General features: G+C 42.8%; 1 protein-coding gene across 1 annotated transcript in view; it reads right to left on the reverse strand.

Annotated features, from left to right (window-relative positions):
• fbrsl1 (fibrosin-like 1) overlaps positions 1–26,173 on the reverse strand; it is a 343,354-nt gene that overhangs the window by 238,226 nt on the left and 78,955 nt on the right. Inside the window, exon 2 of the mRNA XM_061071798.1 lies at positions 943–1,167. Within this exon, the coding sequence (XP_060927781.1) occupies positions 943–1,167 (225 nt within the window). The remainder of the gene's footprint in view (positions 1–942; positions 1,168–26,173) is intronic.

Raw genomic sequence — 26,173 nt, forward strand, 5'->3', positions numbered from 1 at the left:
TAGCTGCTGATGAATCAATCAATCAATCAATCAAACAAATTTTATTTGTATAGCCCATATTCACAAATCACAATGCGTCTCATAGGGCTTTAACACGGTGTGACATCCTCTGTCCTTAACCCTCAGCAAGAGTAAGGAAAATCTACAAAAAAACCTTTTAACAGGTAAAAATACGTAGAAACCTAAGAGACCTCAGAGAGCCACATGAGAGGGATCCCTCTCCCAAGACGGAGAGAAGTGCAATAGGTGAAGTAGGCGAGTGGTGTCCCAGTTCCTAGGGGAAGATTTTCTAGCCCTCTCCCAGTGAAGGGCCCTTCATATCTAGGGGTAGGCCCAGGGGAGAGGAATTGGGACAGGGCCTTACACCGGGTCAAACACTTCTATTACAAACACCGAGAACGATAAGTGTTAAAAAAATGACATAATGACACACATTATTCTCAAATTGACTGAGGCAATGTAAAGTCATTTTTTTGACAGTTCCCAACAGTTGAAAACTCCACATGACAGCCTTCACCAGGTGGATTTGAAGAAAGTGAGTTTCTCCTCTTTTGAACACTGATCTGTGGTTTGATCGAGGCTACTCAAGTGCTTTCAAAGAGGTGAAGTTATCTCCTAACTACTATGGTACAAAGTCCCTGCTGACACAAGAATAAGTCAAATCACACCTGACAATGGAATAAGAGACTGTCCATGCTGCTCAACTCTTTTGGAAAATTCCCCAAAGATCTTTTTTTCCGCGTTGCAGTGAATGAGGAGCAGATGTCAGCTGGATGGAAAGAATATATGTGGAAAAATAGTCTGTCCTGCTTCCTTGTTAAAGAATAGTGGAGTAAAAGCCAAAAACCATCTCATTTTATCCGAAGCACAAACCAGTGGTCCATGCATGTAACACTTGTTGAGCTTCTCCAAACAAGATTAACATGTAAATATGTGACTGACCATTTTGTTCTTCTTGGAGTACGTCTTCTTCAGCAGCCGCTCGTTCATCCTCTCCTGCTCCCGCTGGGCGTGATTGAGGAAGCCGTTCTCCAGCGGATCCAGCACGGGCTGGACATTCTCCTCTTCCTCCACCACCGCCTCCTCTTCCTTCTTCTGCCGCTTCGCCTCCTTTTTCTCCTTCCACCTCTCCTTCTTCTCCTGTGTCTTCACAACCCTGGTCTTCTTCTGCAGGAGGAAGAAGAGACCTGATTAGAAATCTAAACATGAATACATTAGAATGTGTGTATAAATATGGACAGATACATACAGATGATCCATACAGTGGAGCAGCAGCCAACGCATAAACAGCTACACACTGCTGCTGTAGTCACTTATGATATGTGTCTTTGGAATAAATGTCAAAATGATTAAAATTCAAGAAGACAGTGTTAGTGGAAGCTGGATAACCTTTTGCTCACAGACATTACTCTGGCTATTTTTTTAAAAGCCCTCATTACTTATAGGAATTATGCACTTGAGCTGCAGTGACACGGCTACTAATCAATACCACACTGACAAGAGAGAGTTGCTGCTTTTGGAGCCTCAAGGATTTCCTTGAATCTCGCGTCAAAATGTTGTTAATCAGTCCGTTAATAACATTATTACCTCTGCCAAGGAGGTTATATTTCTCCTCCTGTCTGGGTGTATATTCCTTCTGCTATGGAATCTCAATCTAAGAGATGCTCAGTGTCTTAAAGTGACTCAAGTACTATTCCTAGTACAAATTCATTGTTATTTATACTTAACTTGAGTACTTCCAGTCTTTTAAACTTGATACTTTGGAACTAGTGGCTTTATGTGACACCTACATGTTCTAGTTAATTACCTCAACCATGGAGGTTATATTTTTAAACCTGTCCATATGTTTGCTGGTTTTGTTGTAAGAACGATTACACAAGAACTACCTGACATATCATCAAGAAACGTGGATGTGGTATTGATCAGGGAAGAACCCTTTCACTTTTGTGGTGGATCTGTATCAGAGGCAGATCCAATAATTTGTCATCACTTTCTATCACATTGTGTGGGCGTTTCCAAAGAATAATTCACAAATCTTGATTAAAACACAACATATTTAGAGGACTGATATTTATGAGTGTGTGAACTTTGGAGCTTGATTAACTCTTTAATTTAATTAATAAAGGAGACCACTGGGCCTTGGAAGAGGTACCAACTCCACTCAGTGACATTCTAGTTATAATATGTTTTTATCCCCTTTTATTGACTTTTCCCTACATTGTTATCACAGCTTCTCATTGTCAGCATTTGTATTTGTTTTGTCTCATTCTTGGCCCGTCTGTCAATTGTCAACTGCACTACCCGGAATGACAGCTACCACACAAGAACAGTTGTATCGATTGATTGATTGAACCAATTGAACACCAGGTGAAACCAAGTCTGTGAAACCCCCCCTGCTGCAGCAGACAGATATCTGTCAGACCGACGGACTGGCAGGAGATGAATGTGTAAAAGAGCGGAGTGAGGTTGTGCCACAGCTGGCAAACAGTCAAGCACGCAGCCCTTTTCAATACCGGCTCATACAAAGCAAGCAAACACTCGAGCAAAGAGCAGCGACGCTCACTCTCTCTCTCTCTCTCTCTCTCTAAAAATGTTTAATCCTGTCAACAGCAGTACAATGCCTGACTGGAGCCCACAATCACTTTATGGCTCCGATATAATGAGCTTATGATATGAAGTGCTTCTTTAACACACACTAGAGAGAACATAGTTGCTGTACACTTACACTATGACCAAACAGTTTCCCCCTTTAACTAATCATTCCTTTCAAGCTTCACCTACAGCCTATATACACAATCAGTGTTTGTTTATTGGAATTCAAACACAATTTGAAAATGCTTTGACACCTCTCCTCCAGCTCACTTTACGACCAGTGGATGCTAAATCGAGCTACTTCGCTACCACTTCAATCAATTGCAATGACGCATGACCCACAGTGAATGTGTCAGAGTTCTCAGAACACTATAACATTACTTTCACATCATGTCACAACCTTGGCAGGAAAATTACAGCAAGGCACACCAGAGCACCTGGTTTGTTACTTTTGGAATACTAAAGGTTTGACTGGTTGTGGTTTTCTCGCTTTTTTTTTTCTACTTGGTGTTTTGCTTCTGGACTGGCAGCTCCACTGAAAAGCTTGACAGTCAAAAACATGGGAATCCTTCCCACGACTTCCTTCATTCCATCCTCCCACGGATGAACGTGGCATTAGTCATACAGCCGAGGTCAAGCTCTAGATTCTTTGGTAGTGTGGGCAAACTTGAGGCCAACATGATATATTGAAGAGGTGCGCAAACAAATTGACGAACATACACACACACACACACGCATTTTTGTTCAGCTATTTTAGTGAGGACACTCATTGGCATAATGCAGGGGTTTTCAACTGGTTTTGTCCCAGGGACCACCATTCTGACTAAAAAGTAATCCACGGCCCACTAATGTGCCTGTGCGTCCCCGTGCCTAGGCGTGTGCGTGCGTGCATGGATAGAAGGAAGTTTAAACCTTTGGTTTTCCATGTTGGTTTTATTTAGAAACCTCACACAAATCTATTATTCTATCTATTTTGTGGAAAATAAAAACTCCCATCATACAAACTACATCTCCAAGACCTCCTGAGAGTTTTTCTACCTAGCTCAACCGCTCTTCTACATCTACCTTTAACACGCATGCACAGGGGAAAACTACAGGCAGTTTCTAGCCCTAAGCCGGTTTCAAGGTTCCCCTCATCACCTTTATATTATTTTAGACATATTTTTCTTATTTGAGATATTTTTCACTATACTCAAGAGTAAGCTGGAAATGTGTTGAAATATCAAGGCGAATTTCGCGGACCCCTGCAATGCCGTTGCGGACTACTAGGGGGCCGCGGACCCCCGGTTGAAAACCCCTGGCATAATGCATTCCCTAGCCCCTTACCCTAACCATCCAAACTAAATGCCTAACCCTGACCCTTAACCTAATCTAAACCTAATTGTAACCCTAACCCTAAACCCGAGTCTTAACCCCTAAACAGTCTATTGAAGGGGTGTCACAAACAAAGGACCGGCTCAAATGTCCTCACTCTGTAGGTTGTAGGCTAAAACTGGTCCTCACAAAGAGAGCTGTACAAGAGCAGACACACACTCACACAAACACAGATCAGTCATCCTGTGGAAAACCCAGCTGCCTAGTGATCGAATTGTAACCTCCTCCTCCTCCTTCTTCTCTCCTCTCTCCTCCTCTGGCTTGACCGACACTCATTGGCATAATGCATTCCCTAGCCCCTTACCCTAACCATCCAAACGAAATGCCTAACCCTGACCCATAACCTAATCTAAACCTAATTGTAACCCTAACCCTAAAACCGAGTCTTAACCCCTAAACAGTCTATTAAAGGGGAGTCACAAAGAGAGGACCGGCCCAAATGTCCTCACTCTGTAGGTTGTAGGCTCAAACTGGTCCTCAGAAAGAGAGCTGTACAAGAGCACACACTCACACAAACCCAGATCAGTCATCCCGTGGAAAACCCAGCTGCCTAGTGATCGAATTGTAACCTCCTCCTCCTTCTTCTCTCCTCTCTCCTCCTCTGGCCTTCTGCTGCTGCGTCTTATTTCCAGATCTCATCAGGCCCGAGTGGAGCTGGTGCCGGCCCCTGCCTGGTAAAAGCCTGCCGCTGGATATCCCTGTGTGTCTGAGTGGCAGAGGACGACGGCCGCGCTGCTTGAAGCCGTGAGGAGTTCAAGGCTGAGGGCTGCTAGTTCACGTGTCAACATCTGTTCACAGCCAGCAGCGCTCGGCCTGACCACAGCGAGTTCAGCACCGCGTTTGAATAATCAAATTATTGGCTCCGAGGGTGGGAGGTTAGCAGATGGCTAGCACATTAGCCGAGAGCATTAGTCACATAACCGCTAATGAATGACACCTTCAGTGACAAGAGGTGAGCGCGTGTCAGGCACTACAAAAAAAAATGTACAAGTACAAGCTAAGTGTAAGTAGACATTAATTGGAAGAGCCTAACAGCACCCACACAAACACCTTCATTATGATGTTCTAGTCCAGGAGTCTTGGCATAAATGACTTTGTGCTACACTGAGCATGTTTGGAGCTGAAGAGCGTCTTTTTTCTCTTACTCGCTGGTACAAGTCCCAGGCTCCCGGGAGACGCTGTTTGGAAACACATGTATTTCTGTGAAAGAGATTTACTTCTCACTACTTAAGAGGGGAAAAAAATCGCCTTGATACTTATTTAAGACTGGATAAGACACTAGCTGACTTCAGGAAGATTGTTTTGTTGTTTTCATTGTGAGAGATAAAACTATTTCTTCCACAGTATATTAAGTAAACACTATAGACCACTAAATTACCACTAAAGGCACCGTACAGTATAGTTTTACATAAACACATTCATACAGTGCATCTATTAGCAGCACTTTTTTGTTCTATCAGGGGTCATTCGGGGTTCAGCATCTTGCCCAAGGATACCTCGGCATGCAGATGGGAAAGACTGTGGATCGAACTGCCGACCTTCATGCTGGAGGACGACCGCTCTACCCTTCAGCCACAGCCGTCAGTGACAGACAACTTCTCTACAGTTGGCCCCTCCCTCTGGAACTACTCAAAACCCACCTTTTCAGAACTGCTTTTAATGCCTGTTCTCTCAGCTTTTGATCTATTGTAATTGTCTTTCAGAATTGTTCAAAGCCCTATATAAATTACATGTGTTATCATTATAATATAATTATAATAAACGACTGCTAGTTAATTCTAAAACAATTAACAATTAAGTTCTGACATCTTACTTATCTATTTATTCAATTTGTGCAATTTTATTCAGGTGTGTCCCACTTTCTAACGTCTGTTTGTAGCATATATGGCTTATTTATTTACTTTAGAAACCCAAAAGCATTTTAAATTGTATTTGTGAGCTGGATGCTATGTTATTTAATTTTAATTATGCATCGGTTTTGTGTGTGTGTGGGTCTGTGTGTAAATAACAATAAAGTGAATCCTAACAGCAAATAAAGCTGAGTTTAAAGCAAGAATAATATCTTGCACATGCCACATGTCACATGCAAAATCTCTCATCTCCACAACTCATTCTGGAATTGCATCCAATCACAACGTGACACACTCGCCTGGAGCCAATCATCTGGAAGCTGTGTAAAATGGTCTCTCCCCCTCCTGTCATTCAAGTGTTACTTCAGTACCATGATACCAGTGTTGAGACTCCAAAACACCCAGTTGTTCTTCCTGCTGGGGTCTAGAAGCCAAAGTCCATTCCACTGTCAATACATTTCATTTCATTCTAATTTACTCATTTTCATTTGTTTCTCCACAAGTCTCTCCTGATTGAACTATGCATCAGTCTGTCCTGAGTCCAGATACACTTTAATACCAGTGTGTTTTCCGTGTGATACATGTTTTACATAGGACACAAGACTGCTCAGCTAACACAGCTGAAAGGCTGACACCGCTTTGACACGAGGATTTTGTGTCATGACACTGACATCACACAGCAGCTCTTCTCGCCTCACAAGGGCAACACATTAATTTCTCATGAGGTACCAGACGCTATTAACTGGCCACTTATCGTCCGATTCATAACCTGAGGAGCCTTCTCATAGAGCTGTTAGACAGACAAAGCAGCTCCAGCCTGACAGCAGGAGAGGCTGAGTATCAGGTGTTTCTTTTCTTTGAAGGAGCTTCGCTGAGGACTGTCCATCAATAATGATGAAATTCAGGCTTTGGAATTTGAAATTTCCCATCTGCTCACTTATTAATAGAAACATGCCATTGTGAGCAATCCTGCTGCGAGTGGTGGAATCAACAAAGTGTGTGTCGAAATGCTCTTATTAGCATTCTGGTGGGTGTCTCTGTGGTTATCAACCGTCTCATTCAGCCAAGGTGGAAAACACAGACACACAGGGACTACAGAGATAATGTGACAGCTTGACACTCTTATCTTCAGTTGAACTTAATATTTGAAAAGAGAACTGACATTGGCTTTGTGTGTGAGAATGATTTAGAGCCTTTGCATAGAGAAATCATAGAAGATGAGTATTATCTAAAGTAAAGATGACACTAATAGTGACCTCAAATTGGAATTACATTTCCCTGTATGGTCTGTAGATGGAAATATTAAAGTAAAACAAAGTTAATCTTTGTCTGCTGTTGCATTACATTTATTTATTGTGACAACTCAGTGAGCTACATCAAACATCACTGGTTTATTTTTTGTCCTTATATCATCAGTTGTAGTGTAGATATTGCTGCACAGTGCAGCACTGCTCACAGTAAGAAGGTTCCTGGTTCAAATCCGGGCTTGACTGGGTTCTCTCTGTGTCGAGTTTGGAGTGGGTTGTCTCCGGGTACTTTAGCTTTATCCAATAGTACAAAGACACGTACATTGTGTTGGGCTGATTGGAGACTAAATTGACCATTGCGAGCCCCTTGCGTGCTTGCCTTCCCCTTCTTACGTGCTTGCGTGCGTCCCCCAAATTGTGTAACTATACGACAAAGCTACGCAAGCCTCACGCAGCCCGGAAGGCTGTGATTGGTCTGCTAACTACATCCTTTCCGGAGTCATTTCCTGTTTCATGCCCCATAATACCGGCAGAAACCAAGGAAGAGTTAGAAGAACGGACCAAATAGAAGAGCGTTTGGCAGAAGAGATCCGAAAGAATGACCACTTGTATAACCCGTCACTGACGGAATACAAGGCCAGGCAGATGGCCTCCAATTCCTGGAAGGAGATCTCGGCTAACGTCGGTTTGCAGGTCGACGAGTGTACGAAGCTGTGGAGGAAGATCAGCGACAGATTTGTCCGCCAGAAAAAGACTATGAGGAGCAGCAGTGGTGATGCAAATAAAAAGTCGACGACGACTGCCACACACAAAGAAGTCGTCTCTAAGGTCGTCTCCGACAAACACGCGCAGCCCTTGGAGAACCATAAATTAAAACGAGTCCGTCGACACAACTGCGTGAAAAGCCGCAGCCGCAGTTGCAGAAGCATGTACTGGCCTTTAAAGATTCAAGTGGGAAATGTCTCTAAACGTGCAATCATGTTCCGTCCTTGTGGTTTAACCAGACTGACAAATGTAATAACTACAATATCTTGGTTTCTAAACCGGTGTGAAACCTGTTTTGCTCCTGAAACATCTCTGGGTCATCTGAGTATCACATCCAGCCAAGGGAGTACAACACTCTCAAGTCAGTTTGAATCATGTGACCTTTCATTCATAACACCACTCTACTACTTCTTCCTCCCTAACACTTTAAACTGTCTAATAAAGCACAGATAGGACATGACACCAGGGGTGTGTTTGTACAGATAAGCTATTTAAACCAGGTAGGTTGTGTTGGAGACTACAGATTGGTACTTGGAGGAGTTTTTTTTCTCTCACTCCAGCTCCATTTAACATCAGCTTGACGTTTCATTCCAGCTACAGCTGTACGCCGTTTAAAAGAATGTGAGTGTGGGCTTCGGTTCTTTCACTGCATTGCCTCTAAAAAGCTTTGACACCCCTCGTGTTTTAGGGCATTACATTGTTCGCTGAATAATTAATTTCTTCTGATGTTTTTAAGTGGAAATAATAACAGCAAATGACCTCTGCTCAGGACAAATCTGAACCAATCTTATTTTATGTGAGGAAATTACAAGCAGAGCCATCCGTGCAGTAGCTTTTGTTCTGCTGTCCCTCCGTGACCTCATGTGTAATTCTAAAACAAAACACTGGTTACAGTTCATGCCAGTTCAACAGTGCATAATATGGGTTGAGAGAAGAATGTGGGTCTGGGTGTGAGAATGTGTGTCATGCTTCTCACGCTGGGTTTGTATGTGCCAGGCTTCTATTTATTATCACGTCTGAGCTCAAGAAATCAGACTCGGTTTTGAATCTCTGCACCTGATCTCATATCTGTCTCATATCTGCGGGTTTCTCTCAGTAAAAAACACATTTTAATTGTCTATCTGTGTCATTTCCATTTATTCACAGTGCACCACACAGGCAACAGATCTATAATAGCTCCAGGAGAGGAGGGGTAATCCATCACTGTAAGTCTGCCAACAGCGTAGTTTTAGTATAATTTCCATATGCCAAAGGCCAGAAGTGTTTTTTGTCTAATGCAACAAAACATAACATGAATAAATCCATTCAGTGGAATATCATTAAGAAAGGAAAAAATACTGATGCAAGGTCGATTCTTTATTGCTTTGTTTATGATCTCAGTTAAAGTTGGTGTAAGTGATTCTAATCCAATTCACTTTTTGTCAAATTCTGTTCATATCTCACCACGATTCAGTAGCGTGTATGCTAGATTAGAAATCTGATTTATATATATATACTATACTGTATATAGCCCTGGCTCTGTATTTGGGAATCAAAGAAAGCTGGACGATCCTAACAGCACAACACTGTTCCAGCCAACCAGCAACAAGGGTATTCATGCTATAGTGTTGGTGAGATGGAAGTCTATGAACTGGAAACAGCGATTTTCTTGGAAAGGGCCATAAAAAGTGATTTATATTTATAACCTGTGGAGACATCACCTGTCACATCTCAAATGAGATAATACAATCGTTCATCTAACCTTCTGCTGTCAAGGCATGCGGCGAGAACCTGATAAAGATAGCGTACACTGATAACTTTCACAACGGAACAACTACTGTTAGCCTCTGGACATGCCTCTCTGCCTCTACAGCTGTCTCACAGGAAGTCACACCCACAATCCTTTTCACAGTAGCCCTCAAAATGCTGCACGAACAACAGTTAACCAGAAGAAGGTAACAAAATAACAAAAGGGTGAGCTGTTTCAACTGTGGCGAGAACAACAAAAGAGAAGGATAAAAGAGGATGAAGAAGTGTCTGTCTCTACTAGACAGGTGGGTAATATTCATTTTGCTTTGCTCACATTTATAAGTATAATGTTTTCCCCTTTGCAAATGTTTGTGCTGGCTAATTTCAACAGCTGAGATCAGTGGTTCAGCTTTGCAATTCCCGTGCATGAATGTGGTGGAGCACTAAAGGGAGGGGTGCATTTGTTTTGAGTTCCAATAGCAACAGTCCTCCTCCAGAATCGGTTACCCCACATTTAAGAGCTGCTAAATGGAAAAGGCATGATGTAATCTATTAACCCTCAGTGGCACTGCAACCTGAATGGTCAAAAACATAACTTTTAATCTTTCTCCATGATTTCCCAGGAGCAGTCTTTATCTTTCAGTATTAATGGGACTGCCATTCCCTTTTACAGATCTTAATTAGACAGTGATCTGAGCGCTGAATCTCTCTCATTTGACTATGATCAACCTGGGGCAAAAAATGTGACAGTGACTAAAAAGTGGAGAAGAAATGGTTTAAGATAGGATGAGCCTGAGGGATGGGGGGTGGGGATGAGGGCAGACGACAAGGACGAAGGGGAAGAGGAGAGGAAGAGGAGGACGGACGGAGCCGGGGAAACAGGAGAGACTGCTCGACTTGTTTGACCCGACCACGTTACCCTAGCAACAGCACGGGATAGCTTTGTTGCCGCTCCAGGCTGCATGGGGACTCGAGTGCGTGTGTGTGTGTGAGTGTGCATGTGTATATGGGTATGAGTGCATAAAATCCAACACAGGTTTCCATGCTGGAAACAATGAAGTGCACAGCTTTCCGTGGTTATGCCGGGGCCTTGAGATCCAGCGTGAAAGCGCATGCACATCCCAGAGGAAGGTTCATGCATTCTGCAAAGAGGAATGTCAGCAAAGCCTGAAGATTCTTGCAAAAGGCTAAAGAGGGTCTCCGTGAGGCATGCATAAACCAGCAAGGAAAGGAGTTCACAAATGGAGCCGGGTGTGCAGAAAAATAAGACATGGTGTGGAAAGAGAGATGGAGGTATCTAATGCACATCATCGCACTTTCTCCACTGCACTCCTCTTCTTTCTGAGGCCAGTAATTATTTAGCAGACACAAAGAGCTGCGCAGGGTTCACCTTCCTTGAAATTATCCAGTGTGACAAAGAGATGACAAGAGATCCAATAACTGTCTGTTTAATAAATGGAATAAAACATCTCATCATTCAACTTGACGATAAGAAAATGTGGTAGAAATGTAGACATGAACGTTTTTTAAAAGGGAATATTAGTTCCTGATTAAACTCCTGGGGATATTTAGGTCAGAAGAGAAGCAGGTAAACTAGAGATATGCAAAGTCATGTACAGACAGTGTGAATTCTCACCCTGAGCTCTAAACCTGGTTTAAACCCCGGGGGAGGGGGGGGCAATGCAAGGGAGGGGATATGATCTACTATGTTTTATTCAGAGTTGTACAGAAATAAACATGTAAAGGAATTTCGAAACATACCTTCTTGGGTTGTATTTTTGCTAGGACTGCAAGTGTATGCATGATTATGTAAAAACTATGGAACACATTTTTTGTAACTTGGGGGACGGGGGGAGTCTGGGCCATGGAGGAGCAAATTCAACTTTCATTGAAGGATAACAGAGATGGATCCAGTAATTTGTTTTCACCTTATTTAACAAAGAGAGTCATTTTTCGATAGAACTGCAAATTCCTGTTGTTTTTGAGTGGTAATTTATTAATTAACAGGAGTGGTCTTTTCTAATAAACCCTAATTGGAAAGCTATTTAAGGAGAGTAATACTCAAAAAGTAAATCCTGGACTTTTCCATCTTTCCATTCGACACGAAAGCAGCACAGTCATGTGTTGCTTCAGCTGTGTTTAGCTCCTTCTAAGCCGCCTGAGGTGTGGTTGTGCAGATTTATTGCTCAGCTGATGGACTGATTCCGTACGCATTACCGCAGCTCTTGGCATGTCAGATAAATCACTCGGACTTGTCATGATTTAGACTGGATTGATTTAATCATGCCGCGCTCGCCCGGCTTTTATAGTCCCGCTGCATGTGAAGCTCCGCCGAGACAGCCGAGCGCACACCTTCCATGTAATGCCGCTGTCAGCTACATCAAACACACCTTTGATTAACTTAGAGCCTACAATCATTTACCCAGGCTCCCTTGTTTCTCTCAAAGCATGTAATCAGAGCGTTATTGCCTCGCCGAGAGAAGAGAGAGCACATTGTGAGCCAAGGAGCTTATCAGGCTGTGAACAAGAGAAAGCACACATTTCTACAGTGATCAATGTTGCATAATTGGTTAGCACGCGGATTAAACGAACCGCATCCTTTTCACCTTTTGTTAATCGATGTGGTGTGTTTTTTCCTGTTCATTTGACTTCATGGTTAAAGGCCTAATCCTTTGTGAGGGTAAGCTAGTGTGTTGGCGGTGTGGCTGTGTGTTTTGGGAGGGCCAGGGGACTGAACAGGAGGGGTGAGGTGTTTATCCCTGGCATTTGAGCTCGCTGCTGCAGTCGTCCAGCTAACAGGAGCCAACCTGAGAGCAGGCCATCTCCCTCACTTTGTCACTTCCTTCTCTTTCAGCTTCACACGCCACTGCTCTCTTCGCGGCCGTGCCTGCTTCCTCCGGTTCGCAGCAGTGCACACGCTGCTGAGTTTGAATCATGTGAGAGAGTAAAGGCTTCAACATGAAAACTGTGACACTAGTTATAAGCCTATAGGTTACTTAAGAGTGTGATAATTATTCTCACACTCTCTCTTACCACAAGGGTCAATAAAAGATGACTAACCCGATACTGTTCAAGACATAAAACTCTTTATCTCTACAAGGATAATCTTGATTGAGTGAAGCTAAAGTAAACAAAGGTATCAGAAGTCTAAAGACAAAGTTAGAAACTTGATGGAGAATATATTTGTGTTTATATATAAATATATATATACTACAATGACCTTCAGAGAGCATTATATCCAGAGATAATTTTGAACATTCCTCTTAAATACCCCCTACTTTTTCATTTTCATGGTCAGAAAAGAAAAAAGAGGTATGAAAGAAGACTGATCCAGATACTTAACACTATTGTTGGGCAAGGCCCAGTGATCCGACTTAGAACAAAGGGTCGTAAAACCTTAGGCCAGGCTCGGGTAACCCCTTACATTTAAAAACCCAGCATGGACCCTTATCTCCATGTGGCAAAAGATCACGTCCTGGTCCCCCACGGTAAGCCCGCCCCTGGGGGCCAAATCCTGACAACTCAATTGGCTGGAGGGCCACACTGACCCCTGACCCCTCCTCCCAGGGGGGAGTCACCTGAGACATGACTTAAAAGGGCTGAGCTCACAGAAATCTCTCTCTCTTCACTCAGATGCCCAAGCGACAACAGAACCCCTCCGGGGTTCTACTAGTTAACTCGGTATTTTTAAGAGACTCTCTTTGTCATCTTCCTTTCCACGCTGCTCAAGTTGTTTTCTGACCTCAAGAGGTCTAACCACACGACTCAGTAACTAAGGAGGCGACTAGACGTTTGTTTTATTCATTTCAATTCATTTCATTCATTCATTCTTTTATCTTAGTTGACGTTTTTATTTTGAAAAGGACTTTTCCTGTTTTTAACTTGGAAAGATCAAAACAGGAAATTGCTCGCTGGACGATCTCAGACTGTTTCCTTATCCACACGGACTTTACTTTATTCTTTCTCCACACGATCTACAACGGCTACAAGCAGCCGAACGTCCCTGTGAGGCAGCACGATCTCCGCTGCTGCAGAAGAAGACGAAACCTCATCTCGCCACGGAGCACAACGGATCGGCTCCGGCCCAGCTGCGGTGCTCACGAGAGCCCGTCTGAGAAACTTCAAGCGATTCACTGAACCTCCGGGGATTCGCGCCAAGTCGCATGCAACCCACGAAATCACGGTCACAGTAAGAGGCTTATGTTGTCTGGGCAGATGTTAGTTTTAATATGTAGCGTGTTGATTTAATACTTGAGTGTATTTTGTTGATGGAACTTCCGTGTTCCATTGTTTTAGCCGGCCACTACTCCGAGCCGCTACTTCCGGTTTCCGGTTGGATCGCAATGTTTTGTGTTGCAGTAAATAGGGCCGCGAGAAGCGCCTCCGCCCGCACTGTTAACGTCTGTGTGAGTCTGCAGTGATTTCACCGATCAGAACCTCGGCCCACAACGCTCGCTTGAGGGCTGAGGGGTGAATCACTGTTAACTCATCTCAGACGTATTTTTAAGAGCTTCTTTGGACTCTCCTTACATGTTTTCTCATGTTCTCTCTCTCTCTCTCTCTCTCTCTCTCCTTCTAAACCGACCTATACACACTCCTGACCTGTATTTATAATACAGGTCATGTCACATAGTTAAATCTATGCTTAGAGAGGCTGAACACATCTGGAAACCATTCGGCCCCAAATCCAAGCAGAGATAAGAATTCTCTTTGTCTAAAATTTCCTTTGTGTAATTCATGTGACGACCACCAGTGTGCGCTCCGGCCACATGGTGTCATTAACATATTCTCCATTTTGGATAACGTTAAGTTAAACCCACCATTTTGAGTCTATTATTGCCACGCCTCCGCTCTCTCTCTCCTCCCATCCTGGCTCTAAATTCATAACGGCTCCGCCATCTTGTTTTGTAGTCAATCCGCCATTTTGAGAGTTTTTAGGCCTTGATTCCACGAATCATGATCGGCCTCCATCTTAGATGTGATGTCACTACGCGTCATCGCCACCCCCCTTCTTTTTCTCTCTCTCGCACACACACACACACACACACACACACACACACACACACACACACACACACACACACATTGATAGACACAGACAGACACACACACACACAGAGACACATAGATGGACCAGAGGTTACATGCGTGTTCTAAATTGTGATAAGCTGCTGTTGTTATCTTTGAAATATGGGAGTTTGTTAAGATGATGAATCATTAAATAACACTAACTTTATTTCACACACACACACATAGACACACACACACAGAGAGACACTTTGACACAGACACACACACACATAGAGACAGACATACATAGGTAGACCGCAGGTTGTCCATGTATTTTCTGAATTGTGATAAGTGCTGCTGCTGTGTTTACCTTTGAAATATTGGAGCTTGTTAAAATGATAAATCATTGAATAACATTATAACTTTATTTCCCCTTTTTAATAAATACTTTTGTAATTAAAGTATCTGTAGTCTGTGATTATTTGTGCATATGTATGTGATTGCAGCTGGATTATGATCGCCTGTGCTCGAACTTAGAAGCCTTCACTGTTTATTAAGTAATCGTTAATATTAAAATATTGACATTATTAATTTGACATTTATCATTATGAGACTGATAATTATAGCTTGACATCGTTGGTCCCTGGTAACCAGGGTGGTGCCCCCCTTTCTCAATTATTAATATAGATAGTATTATTCTTAAATTGATAATTTTATTGTTTTAGACTAATTATTTTCATTATTCTTGGTTGATAACCTTATCATTGTTAATTGACAGCTTGTACTTTCTAATTGATAATTCCTATTTTCTCATTAGTGGTTTTATTGTTATTTGATTACTGATCATCTTCAATTAATAATTTAATTATTTTTGATAGATAATTTTTATTATTTTAATAATCCTATTTCATGATTATTAATAATTAGCCAACGTCAAGTCTACTCCTATTGCACAACATAAATGGTGCCCCCTGTGAGGCGATCTAACTCCAGCTGTATCATAATACTGTGTACAATAATCCAGATTCTTTTTTTCCAGAAATTTGATTTTTTGAAAAATTTAAATTTTTTTTGAAATTTTTAAAAATTTTTTCAAAACTTTTCCTTTCTCTCATTTGGTATTGATCATGATTCGTTGTTGAAGAAGAAAATTATTTTGGAAATGTATTCTTCTTTGCAAAGTTTTATTTTTAATTCATTTGAACTTTTACCAAACCGGTTTACCAGTGCCTGGTGTATCCGTAATTGGCTGCAGATTGCAATCGGTGGTTGTGTTCTCGAGGCACAAGAATCATAAATAATTTAAGAAAAGAGAAAAATAATTCTAGGAATTTATTTCTCTTTGAAAATTTTTATTGTAATCCCTTTGCATCTGTCCCAAGCAGGTATACTAGTGCCTTGTGTATCCGTGGTTGGTTGCTTCTAGCATATAAGTGGTTGTGTCATCTCAATGCACAATAATTATGATTAATCTTTGAAGAGAGACATAGGTTCGAAACTAATTTCTCTTTGAAGTTTCTTTATTCTTAATTCCCTTTGCTAAGCAGACTTTTGTGTAACTTTGGTTGGTTGCTGACTGCGTTTCAGTAGTTGGTAATTTTTATTGGAGATTTTCTGCATGCTTTTTGATCTTAAGGAGAAAAACTAGATTTGAGAGACTAGTTTTGAGAAGACTAGTTGTTGAACAACTAGGTCTTAAGGATTGAGCCACCGAGCTATCCTTCATTGACACTTTATAGACACAGGGTGAAGCTCACCTGTGCATCTTGTTGTGTAGTTTTTTTAATTAAGTGTTTGACCCACTTTTTCTAAGCAAGCGTGAGCAGTCCACCAGGTGCCTTTTCGCACTCAGAAGATGAGTAGCATGTAACACCGTGGGGCAAGTGCTCCCTCAGGACCAGAGGTCCTATTAGAGACTGTAGCCAGTCTGATTAATTTTTTTTCTAATGATGCGGTGAGTGAGTTGAGTGAGTATGAAATAAGTACCTGCGATCGTAAGATCAAGAACTGTCCATGCACTCATCAACCCCACTGGCCCGCATCCGAAAATACCCCATGCTCTGGGTCAACTGACACTCCTCTACCAGCAGAGGGCCGAGCTGCAGACCCAAGAACATGCGAAGGCGCTCAGAGCCATGCAAAGCAGCATGTCGAGCGGAGCAGGAGAAAAACTCCCACCTGCGGCATATCATCGAGACCCGCAAAGAACAGGACCAGGCGGTGCAGGAGCACACGCAGGTCAAAGGTCAGCAGAAAGGGGGGCACAGTCAAACAGAGCTGTCCCCCCCTCCAGCTGAGATCCCTGATGACAGGGCCAGGAGCTGACGTCATTCCCGGTGGAGCCAGCAGAGCAGAGACACTGGGAGAACAGCTGCGAGCACAGCTCCACAACCCTCATGCAGAGGGAGCTTTGCTCTGGAGAGCCAGACACACCCAGCAGTCCACCGCTCCGACCCACTCAACACCAAAGGGGGAGCAGGACTCAACCCCTAGACGTGCAGTGACCTGGGACCGCTATGAGGCAACATCAAATGCCTGTCCAGCGGACACACAGCATCCACTCCAGCCAGAAGGAACACATCCTGCGCGGAGCCATGCTGATCCACATCACGACGACGGAAGGAATCCGTCCTGGAGGGCTGAAAGAGATTCCCAGTCTGTCACTCAGGCAGAGGCGCACCATGACTCACGGTCGCGTCCTGGATGGTCCTCCAACCCCGGTGCAAGAGATGGTGGCCACGAAGATGAGTACCGTGGCACATTCGAGTCAAAAGACACTGATGACTCAGCACCCCCTCAAAGAGGAAATCCGCAACCGGCGGCTAGAGCCCCTTGAAAAAGACGTTTATCGCTTCGACCCAGACAACCGAGGGTTCAACGAAGACGACACCGTGGTTCTGGCAGTTCAAGTCCAACTCAATGTGGACCCGGCGCTGGAAGATGACAACTTTCCCCACGCCAGGATGAACCCCAGCAAAGAGAACCAGAAACAACGACCCTTCCAACAGGGTGCCCCTCAAAACCAAGGGGGTGAGGATTTCAACCAGCCCCACAAACAGTTTCGACCTCAGCACCTGAATCCCTCTCCACAGAGAAGTAGGGGCTGTAACCAAAGGAAACCTCATCAATACCAGGAGTATAGTGATGGTGACCGAAATCCAACACATGGGATGCATCCTGGCACAGAGGAATTAATACGGAGATGTGTGGATGAAGCAATGAGAGACATTGTGCCACGTGTTCCTCCAGGCCCCCCTAAGAGACCAGACACTGAACCCCGTTGGCGAAACTAGAAGCAGTTGCCCTCCTTCTCCACTCCTAAAGATGACTTCAATGACTGGGAAGGACCGAGGCGCTGCCAGAAACCCCCTCTCACCTCCACGCCTGAAAGGGGGGGGGGAAGAAATCCCAATTTTAAAACAAAGACCGCTCAAACCACTCACTCCATCAATAGCTGCATGCTTTAGACCCTCTGTCAGTAAATTGTATAACGTATGTTCAGGTAGTGAACTCCTTAGACCTCGTTGAGGATTTTGAAGTCGTTACCACTACGGTTGTGCAGCCCTCACGGGTACAGTTGGCAATTCAGTCTTGGCAGAAAAATTTCAATATCTGTAGATTTGCAAACCTAGAAATAGGATTTACCATATATTCACAGGTTAGCGAACAACAGAACGTGACTCGCCGTTCTAAATGTTTTGGTTTGACAGAATAACACACATGATTACCTCAAAACACCAGCACCTACTCAAACATTTTCTTCTGTTCCTTTTTCCACTCTTCTTTCATTTCACTCTTCACCGAAATTCATCAGTATGTTAACAATAACTGCCGATAAGCATTATGTGAAATTGAAATGTGCGCCGTGTTTTAGAATATATGTTGTTTAGCCTCTGTCTGCCCAGACAATTACCTCTCTCTGTTTAGACTCATGCCTCAAAGACATTTATGCCTCATGATGAACTAACTTTCAATGCTTCAACTCCACTCAAGGATTACCTCTCATGGATTATCACTGGACTCTCGACCCTAGCGTGCCCTGGAAACTGGGTAACGACCCACTTCCCAGGTCAAAGGGGGACTGTTGGGCAAGGCCCAGTGATCCGACTTAGAACAAAGGGTCGTAAAACCTTAGGCCAGGCTCGGGTAACCCCTTACATTTAAAAACCCAGCATGGACCCTTATCTCCATGTGGCAAAAGATCACGTCCTGGTCCCCCACGGTAAGCCCGCCCCTGGGGGCCAAATCCTGACAACTCAATTGGCTGGAGGGCCACACTGACCCCTGACCCCTCCTCCCAGGGGGGAGTCACCTGAGACATGACTTAAAAGGGCTGAGCTCACAGAAATCTCTCTCTCTTCACTCAGATGCCCAAGCGACAACAGAACCCCTCCGGGGTTCTACTAGTTAACTCGGTATTTTTAAGAGACTCTCTTTGTCATCTTCCTTTCCACGCTGCTCAAGTTGTTTTCTGACCTCAAGAGGTCTAACCACACGACTCAGTAACTAAGGAGGCGACTAGACGTTTGTTTTATTCATTTCAATTCATTTCATTCATTCATTCTTTTATCTTAGTTGACGTTTTTATTTTGAAAAGGACTTTTCCTGTTTTTAACTTGGAAAGATCAAAACAGGAAATTGCTCGCTGGACGATCTCAGACTGTTTCCTTATCCACACGGACTTTACTTTATTCTTTCTCCACACGATCTACAACGGCTACAAGCAGCCGAACGTCCCTGTGAGGCAGCACGATCTCCGCTGCTGCAGAAGAAGACGAAACCTCATCTCGCCACGGAGCACAACGGATCGGCTCCGGCCCAGCTGCGGTGCTCACGAGAGCCCGTCTGAGAAACTTCAAGCGATTCACTGAACCTCCGGGGATTCGCGCCAAGTCGCATGCAACCCACGAAATCACGGTCACAGTAAGAGGCTTATGTTGTCTGGGCAGATGTTAGTTTTAATATGTAGCGTGTTGATTTAATACTTGAGTGTATTTTGTTGATGGAACTTCCGTGTTCCATTGTTTTAGCCGGCCACTACTCCGAGCCGCTACTTCCGGTTTCCGGTTGGATCGCAATGTTTTGTGTTGCAGTAAATAGGGCCGCGAGAAGCGCCTCCGCCCGCACTGTTAACGTCTGTGTGAGTCTGCAGTGATTTCACCGATCAGAACCTCGGCCCACAACGCTCGCTTGAGGGCTGAGGGGTGAATCACTGTTAACTCATCTCAGACGTATTTTTAAGAGCTTCTTTGGACTCTCCTTACATGTTTTCTCATGTTCTCTCTCTCTCTCTCTCTCTCTCTCTCCTTCTAAACCGACCTATACACACTCCTGACCTGTATTTATAATACAGGTCATGTCACATAGTTAAATCTATGCTTAGAGAGGCTGAACACATCTGGAAACCATTCGGCCCCAAATCCAAGCAGAGATAAGAATTCTCTTTGTCTAAAATTTCCTTTGTGTAATTCATGTGACGACCACCAGTGTGCGCTCCGGCCACATGGTGTCATTAACATATTCTCCATTTTGGATAACGTTAAGTTAAACCCACCATTTTGAGTCTATTATTGCCACGCCTCCGCTCTCTCTCTCCTCCCATCCTGGCTCTAAATTCATAACGGCTCCGCCATCTTGTTTTGTAGTCAATCCGCCATTTTGAGAGTTTTTAGGCCTTGATTCCACGAATCATGATCGGCCTCCATCTTAGATGTGATGTCACTACGCGTCATCGCCACCCCCCTTCTTTTTCTCTCTCTCGCACACACACACACACACACACACACACACACACACACACACACACACACACACACACACATTGATAGACACAGACAGACACACACACACACAGAGACACATAGATGGACCAGAGGTTACATGCGTGTTCTAAATTGTGATAAGCTGCTGTTGTTATCTTTGAAATATGGGAGTTTGTTAAGATGATGAATCATTAAATAACACTAACTTTATTTCACACACACACACATAGACACACACACACAGAGAGACACTTTGACACAGACACACACACACATAGAGACAGACATACATAGGTAGACCGCAGGTTGTCCATGTATTTTCTGAATTGTGATAAGTGCTGCTGCTGTGTTTACCTTTGAAATATTGGAGCTTGTTAAAATGATAAATCATTGAATAACATTATAACTTTATTTCCCCTTTTTAATAAATACTTTTGTAATTAAAGTATCTGTAGTCTGTGATTATTTGTGCATATGTATGTGATTGCAGCTGGATTATGATCGCCTGTGCTCGAACTTAGAAGCCTTCACTGTTTATTAAGTAATCGTTAATATTAAAATATTGACATTATTAATTTGACATTTATCATTATGAGACTGATAATTATAGCTTGACATCGTTGGTCCCTGGTAACCAGGGTGGTGCCCCCCTTTCTCAATTATTAATATAGATAGTATTATTCTTAAATTGATAATTTTATTGTTTTAGACTAATTATTTTCATTATTCTTGGTTGATAACCTTATCATTGTTAATTGACAGCTTGTACTTTCTAATTGATAATTCCTATTTTCTCATTAGTGGTTTTATTGTTATTTGATTACTGATCATCTTCAATTAATAATTTAATTATTTTTGATAGATAATTTTTATTATTTTAATAATCCTATTTCATGATTATTAATAATTAGCCAACGTCAAGTCTACTCCTATTGCACAACACTATTAATTACAATGTTTTGATCAGCCATATTTATGCCCCGCAAGGTATCGCCGTTTATATATGTATGTATATATATGTACTTGCCGAGGTCAAAATACTTTGGGTGCAACATTTCAATTCCTTCCCTTGAGATCGTAGTCCTGACTACAGCTTGATCGTACTTCAAAGCTTCTAATTGCAGTGGAATGGAGATTTTCTTCTGACCTGGCAACACTGGTGTAGGAGGTGTGTGCAGGTCGTGATAGCAGCCCCCCCCCCCTCTTCTCTTATTCCCTGCCCCCTCCTCTATTGCTTTTACACCCATTTTACAGTATTTGTCTGCACATGAAATGAAACTGCAGTTTTATGAGCCTTTAAATGCTCTTATAGCTGTGTTTCCCGCTGTTTGTTTTTATGTATTTTTTTAATATGTACTATGTATGCATGTTTATACATCTACCGGGTGCATGTGCACTTGATAATGTGTGTATATACAGCTGAATCTTCCTAGGACTTTGTATGTGCATGCCTAAAATCCCTGCTTTTGTGCATAATGCTTGGAAAACGTATTGGATCATGCAATGTAATGCATGTGCACAACTATTTCAACAAAGTAAAATCCTAAATTGTTTATGCTGCTATGAGCGTGTTAGTATGCTTGTGCATGTTTGTGTAACACACACGTGCAGGAGCTGAATTAGCTCCTGGAGTGACACCATCTGGCCAGCGGGTGCTGAGGGGGGGGGGGGGGGGGCATTGGGGGAATGCAGCGATAACAGGGCGGTGAAGCGGAACAATAAACGCCGTCTTTAAATCTGTTTAAAGCTCCTACAAACACTCGGGAAAACTAGAGAACAGAGCGACACACACTCCACATTACAGCAGGGAAAGCAGCGGGGGGGCGAGACAAAGGAAGACGAGGGGAGTTCCATCACGATCCTTCAACATTTCAAGTTTGTGCTCGTACAGGAAGTGGAGTCTGTTGCAGGGATAAGAGTTTTGTTACATCTACAGTGCATATTGTAATGATGCAGCTCTCTTTCACTGCTACTCCTACTTGTGGTATTTATACGGTATAAATACTGCAAGGGCTTGTGAGTCATTGTTACTTTTCTTCAATTCATACAAGCACAAGGTGATAGTCTTAAACTGCCCTTGCATAAAATAAATATAAAAATAATGTAGGTATAGCACTTTTTATTTGGTACATGTCACTTAATCTAATGCAGTATAATACAGCTATTGGGTCTGAGCTTCATGATGGTTATTATGCTCATTTCTTAAAACCTGTTTCACAGAAGTGTTTCTGTCATTTAGCTGATACTCAATAATATACTTATAGTAAACAAAACACAAACTACTGTTTCCAAAATGACCACAAAGTAAAATCAACACCTCCGAGACAGATCCAACACGAACACAACATGCTATACTTTACCTCATTAGGTAAGTGTATAGTAACCTGGCTACGTTGTGTGTCTGTCAAGGAAGAATTAAACATTGCTGTTGATTTGATTATTGAAATCTGATCATTTTGTGTCACAAACTATATAATAACTTTTATTGTGATATTTGATACTTTTGATTTTGCATTGAAATCTAAATTATTGATACATTTTGTACTCCTTTTGCGGATGTGGAAACACTTGATAGTTTTAATTTTGAACCTCAGTCCTGGTGACCAGCCTTGAGGTGTTAACCTCATGTGATGTTTCACATCAGCTGTAGTGTCGCCCGAGTGGGCCGCCACCAATTGAGCAGTTTATTTCAGCTGTCAAATTCACTTGCTTGCTCCCTGTTGCTGATCACTTTGCTGCTGCTGCAGCTGCTGCATCTCTCATCCAGCCAACGTCCCAGCATGCAGCTGTGGGCTTTGTTTCTTTAGGTCTCCTCACAGCTGTGAGTATTGATCTCATAGCTTCTGGTCGGGTGCTCTTATAGTGTCAAGCCAAAAAAACGGTCATGCTAAATACACTTGCTTTCAATCAAAAAAGAAATATACAATCTTTTCATTTGAAGTTTTAGAATTCTCTTTTTATCTCTTTTGTTTTTAATGGATATTTTACTATTCATTCATCACCTTTGTTTCACCAATTATCTCCATCCAGACAATAACACAAAATAACCACAAAAGCTCAAACAAGCATGCCAGGCCAGTAGGTGGCGATACATTCTCCATCAATGATCAGTCACCTACCAGAGGAGAGCACTGCGGGCCAAGTAACATTGTCCGAAGCAGACGCCTGTGAGACAGTCATGTGGCTCAGTGATGCTAAATTTAGCCGCAAAATAGAGCTATGGTGCAAATCAAATCTAAACTAGCATGGATCCATTGTTGTTGTTGTTGTCTAGTCGTATGGTCATTACACAAAGCAGAGTGCATACATGACGAAAGCTGTGAAGACATTGTTTCCCAAACACCTGTGAACACGGACACACAGAAGATCTGCACTTTGGAAAGCTTTTGTAAAAATCCCACTTTTATCTCGTTTGCATGTGGATGAGAGGATCTATCACAGAAGAAAAGACTGTTTTGTAAAATATCTGCATTAGTGTGGACAGGGCATGAATATATTAGCCCTGTGAATTCCCCCGGTGTGTGGATCAATAAAGGTTTATCTATCTTAACGGTTGAGTCCAATGCGAAAGTCAGCATGAAAGCTGTTATTTAACAAATACCAGCAATAACAAACATCATCTACAAAGCGAGAATATAAACATCTAACTCTTAGGGTTCAAATTAGAGATCATGTGCTGCCAGATATCATAGGTCTCACCTCCCCCCCCCCCGGCTCTTCAAGAGACTATTAAGTCAAGTGTCTGACAGGAAAGAGACGTTCTGCCGAGGCCAATATGTCCTGTGAACCTCCCACCCATTGTCACAGGAAGCTCCCTGCTCTCTGCTGCTCAGCCCACACACTCCAGCCCAAAATACAGCCGGGTGTCATTCCATGGGTTTCTCCTTTCCTCACACCCTCTCTCTCCACAGAGAGGAAGCGTTGCCTCGGCAACAGCTATTCCCATTGGCGAAGGAGAATGACAAATAAACTCCTACAAATTCGCAACGTCTGTCTCACACTGTCAAACAAATCAGCCCGACACATATTCTCTATCGACTGCTAATTGTATTTTTCGTGGGTAAATCTGCGGAAAAAAACACACCGGGGACGTTAACGTCAAGTTCTCTTCAAGAACAATAAACAGCGAGCTCTTGAATGCGAGCGAACGTTTTATTCCTGTCGACATTAGTCAGCGCTCGCCGGTTTGACATTCCCTCTCTCGCTCCTTTCACTGGAGAGCCAAATCAAGAAATACAAATTACAAAACGAGTTTCCTTCCCACTGCTGACTAACTCGGAAGATGGCAGAAGTGTTTTTGACGTCGGCTGAGTGTCTGAGTGCTTCCTGCTGTGAGCTGAACCGGAGTCTTCTTTGTTCGCCCAGCGGGAGGCTGACAGAGCGGAGGAATCCCAGCCGAGGACGTCTGACGTGGGGAGGAGAGAACTCAGCTCTGCCTGCGGCCTCACACTGTATCACTGCAACACCCGTCTCCCCAAATGTAATACCCTTCAACTTCACAGCCACACACGCTCTTTAAATACTTCTCTAAGCCTGATGATGATGAAACTTCATAAATCTAGAAACGGAAATTCAAGTTACAAGGTTTTTCTCCATCCTAACCTCAGCTAAACCCCTGCTGACCAAATCCAAAACTACACACCTCAGCCCAGAAGGAAGATGTGTGACCGGTAGAAACAAATTCAATGAACACCATGAAAATCCTTAAAACTCGCCAAACTAACCCATTATGAAACATTTAAATGTGACCTGGCACTGATGAATTCAACTCTTCTATCCACTGGGAAATGACGGTTCTTCATGCTCTCCCACAGAACACTGGTGTGTCAGCATATACTGTGTTTCTAAAGCAAGACACAAGTCATTCTCAGGAGGTGGGGAGAGTTCTCAGCATTGGACAACTCATTGTGTCTGCACCAGAATGTGTTAAAAGGTCATTCCATTAATATCCTCATGCTACGTTAAGCCAAAGGTTTCTTCACTTCCCATAATGCAAGTTGACTTTGCAAAGCTTTCTCCGGAGCCACAGAACATCCTACTCTTGAAAGAGGTCAGAGGTTAAGTAGAAGTACTTCTCATGATGTGTAAAATAAGTTGAGTACACTTATTTATCACTTTGTTATATTGTAGGTTTCTCTGAGTCTTGTCAACAACATAAATGTCAGATATTAATAATGACCAGTTACGTAATTTTAGAAAAGTGCACATGATTTGATAAAGGCTTTGTTCTATTCAAGTGTCTCAGTAAGTCATGACTGTTAAATGGAATCCAGTCATCATTCATGTTATTATATAAACTGCTAATGTCTAATAACTTTCATTTATTTATTTTTTGAAACAAACCCCTTCTTGCACTGCACAAGATTCACTATCTCTTCTTCCCCCTGTGACAGTAAGAGGACCCTGACCCTAACAAGGAGAAACAGCTCAAACAAGACAGGATTTTCACTCTCGTATCACTTTGCTGTTATATTAAAGTAACTTTTGAGAGTTCATCAGGACTATGATGGATTTACCGACTCTCCAGAGATAAGTGTTGAGCTATCAGTACTTAACTGGGTATCATCAATGACCTATGAGCTATGACAAGGCAGATGGGGATGATGGTTGATAGGCATCCTTCTCTATAAAAGCATAACCTTAGATTCCTCTGCCATGTCTCAGAGAGGTACTTCAAAATTGAGCCTGTTAAATCTCCCAGGGGGGTTTCCATGAGGACATGGAGTAGCCAGCCAGTGGGGGAAAGACGGCAGAGGGGAGGGTCCCAAAAAAAAAGACCATAAAAGCTATATATTGGTTGGCTCTGGTTCTTTTAAATGACACATTCCATGAGCGCAAAGACTGA

This window comes from Limanda limanda, chromosome 5, assembly GCF_963576545.1.
Source record: "Limanda limanda chromosome 5, fLimLim1.1, whole genome shotgun sequence".
In the NCBI taxonomy this organism is placed as follows: domain Eukaryota; kingdom Metazoa; phylum Chordata; class Actinopteri; order Pleuronectiformes; family Pleuronectidae; genus Limanda; species Limanda limanda.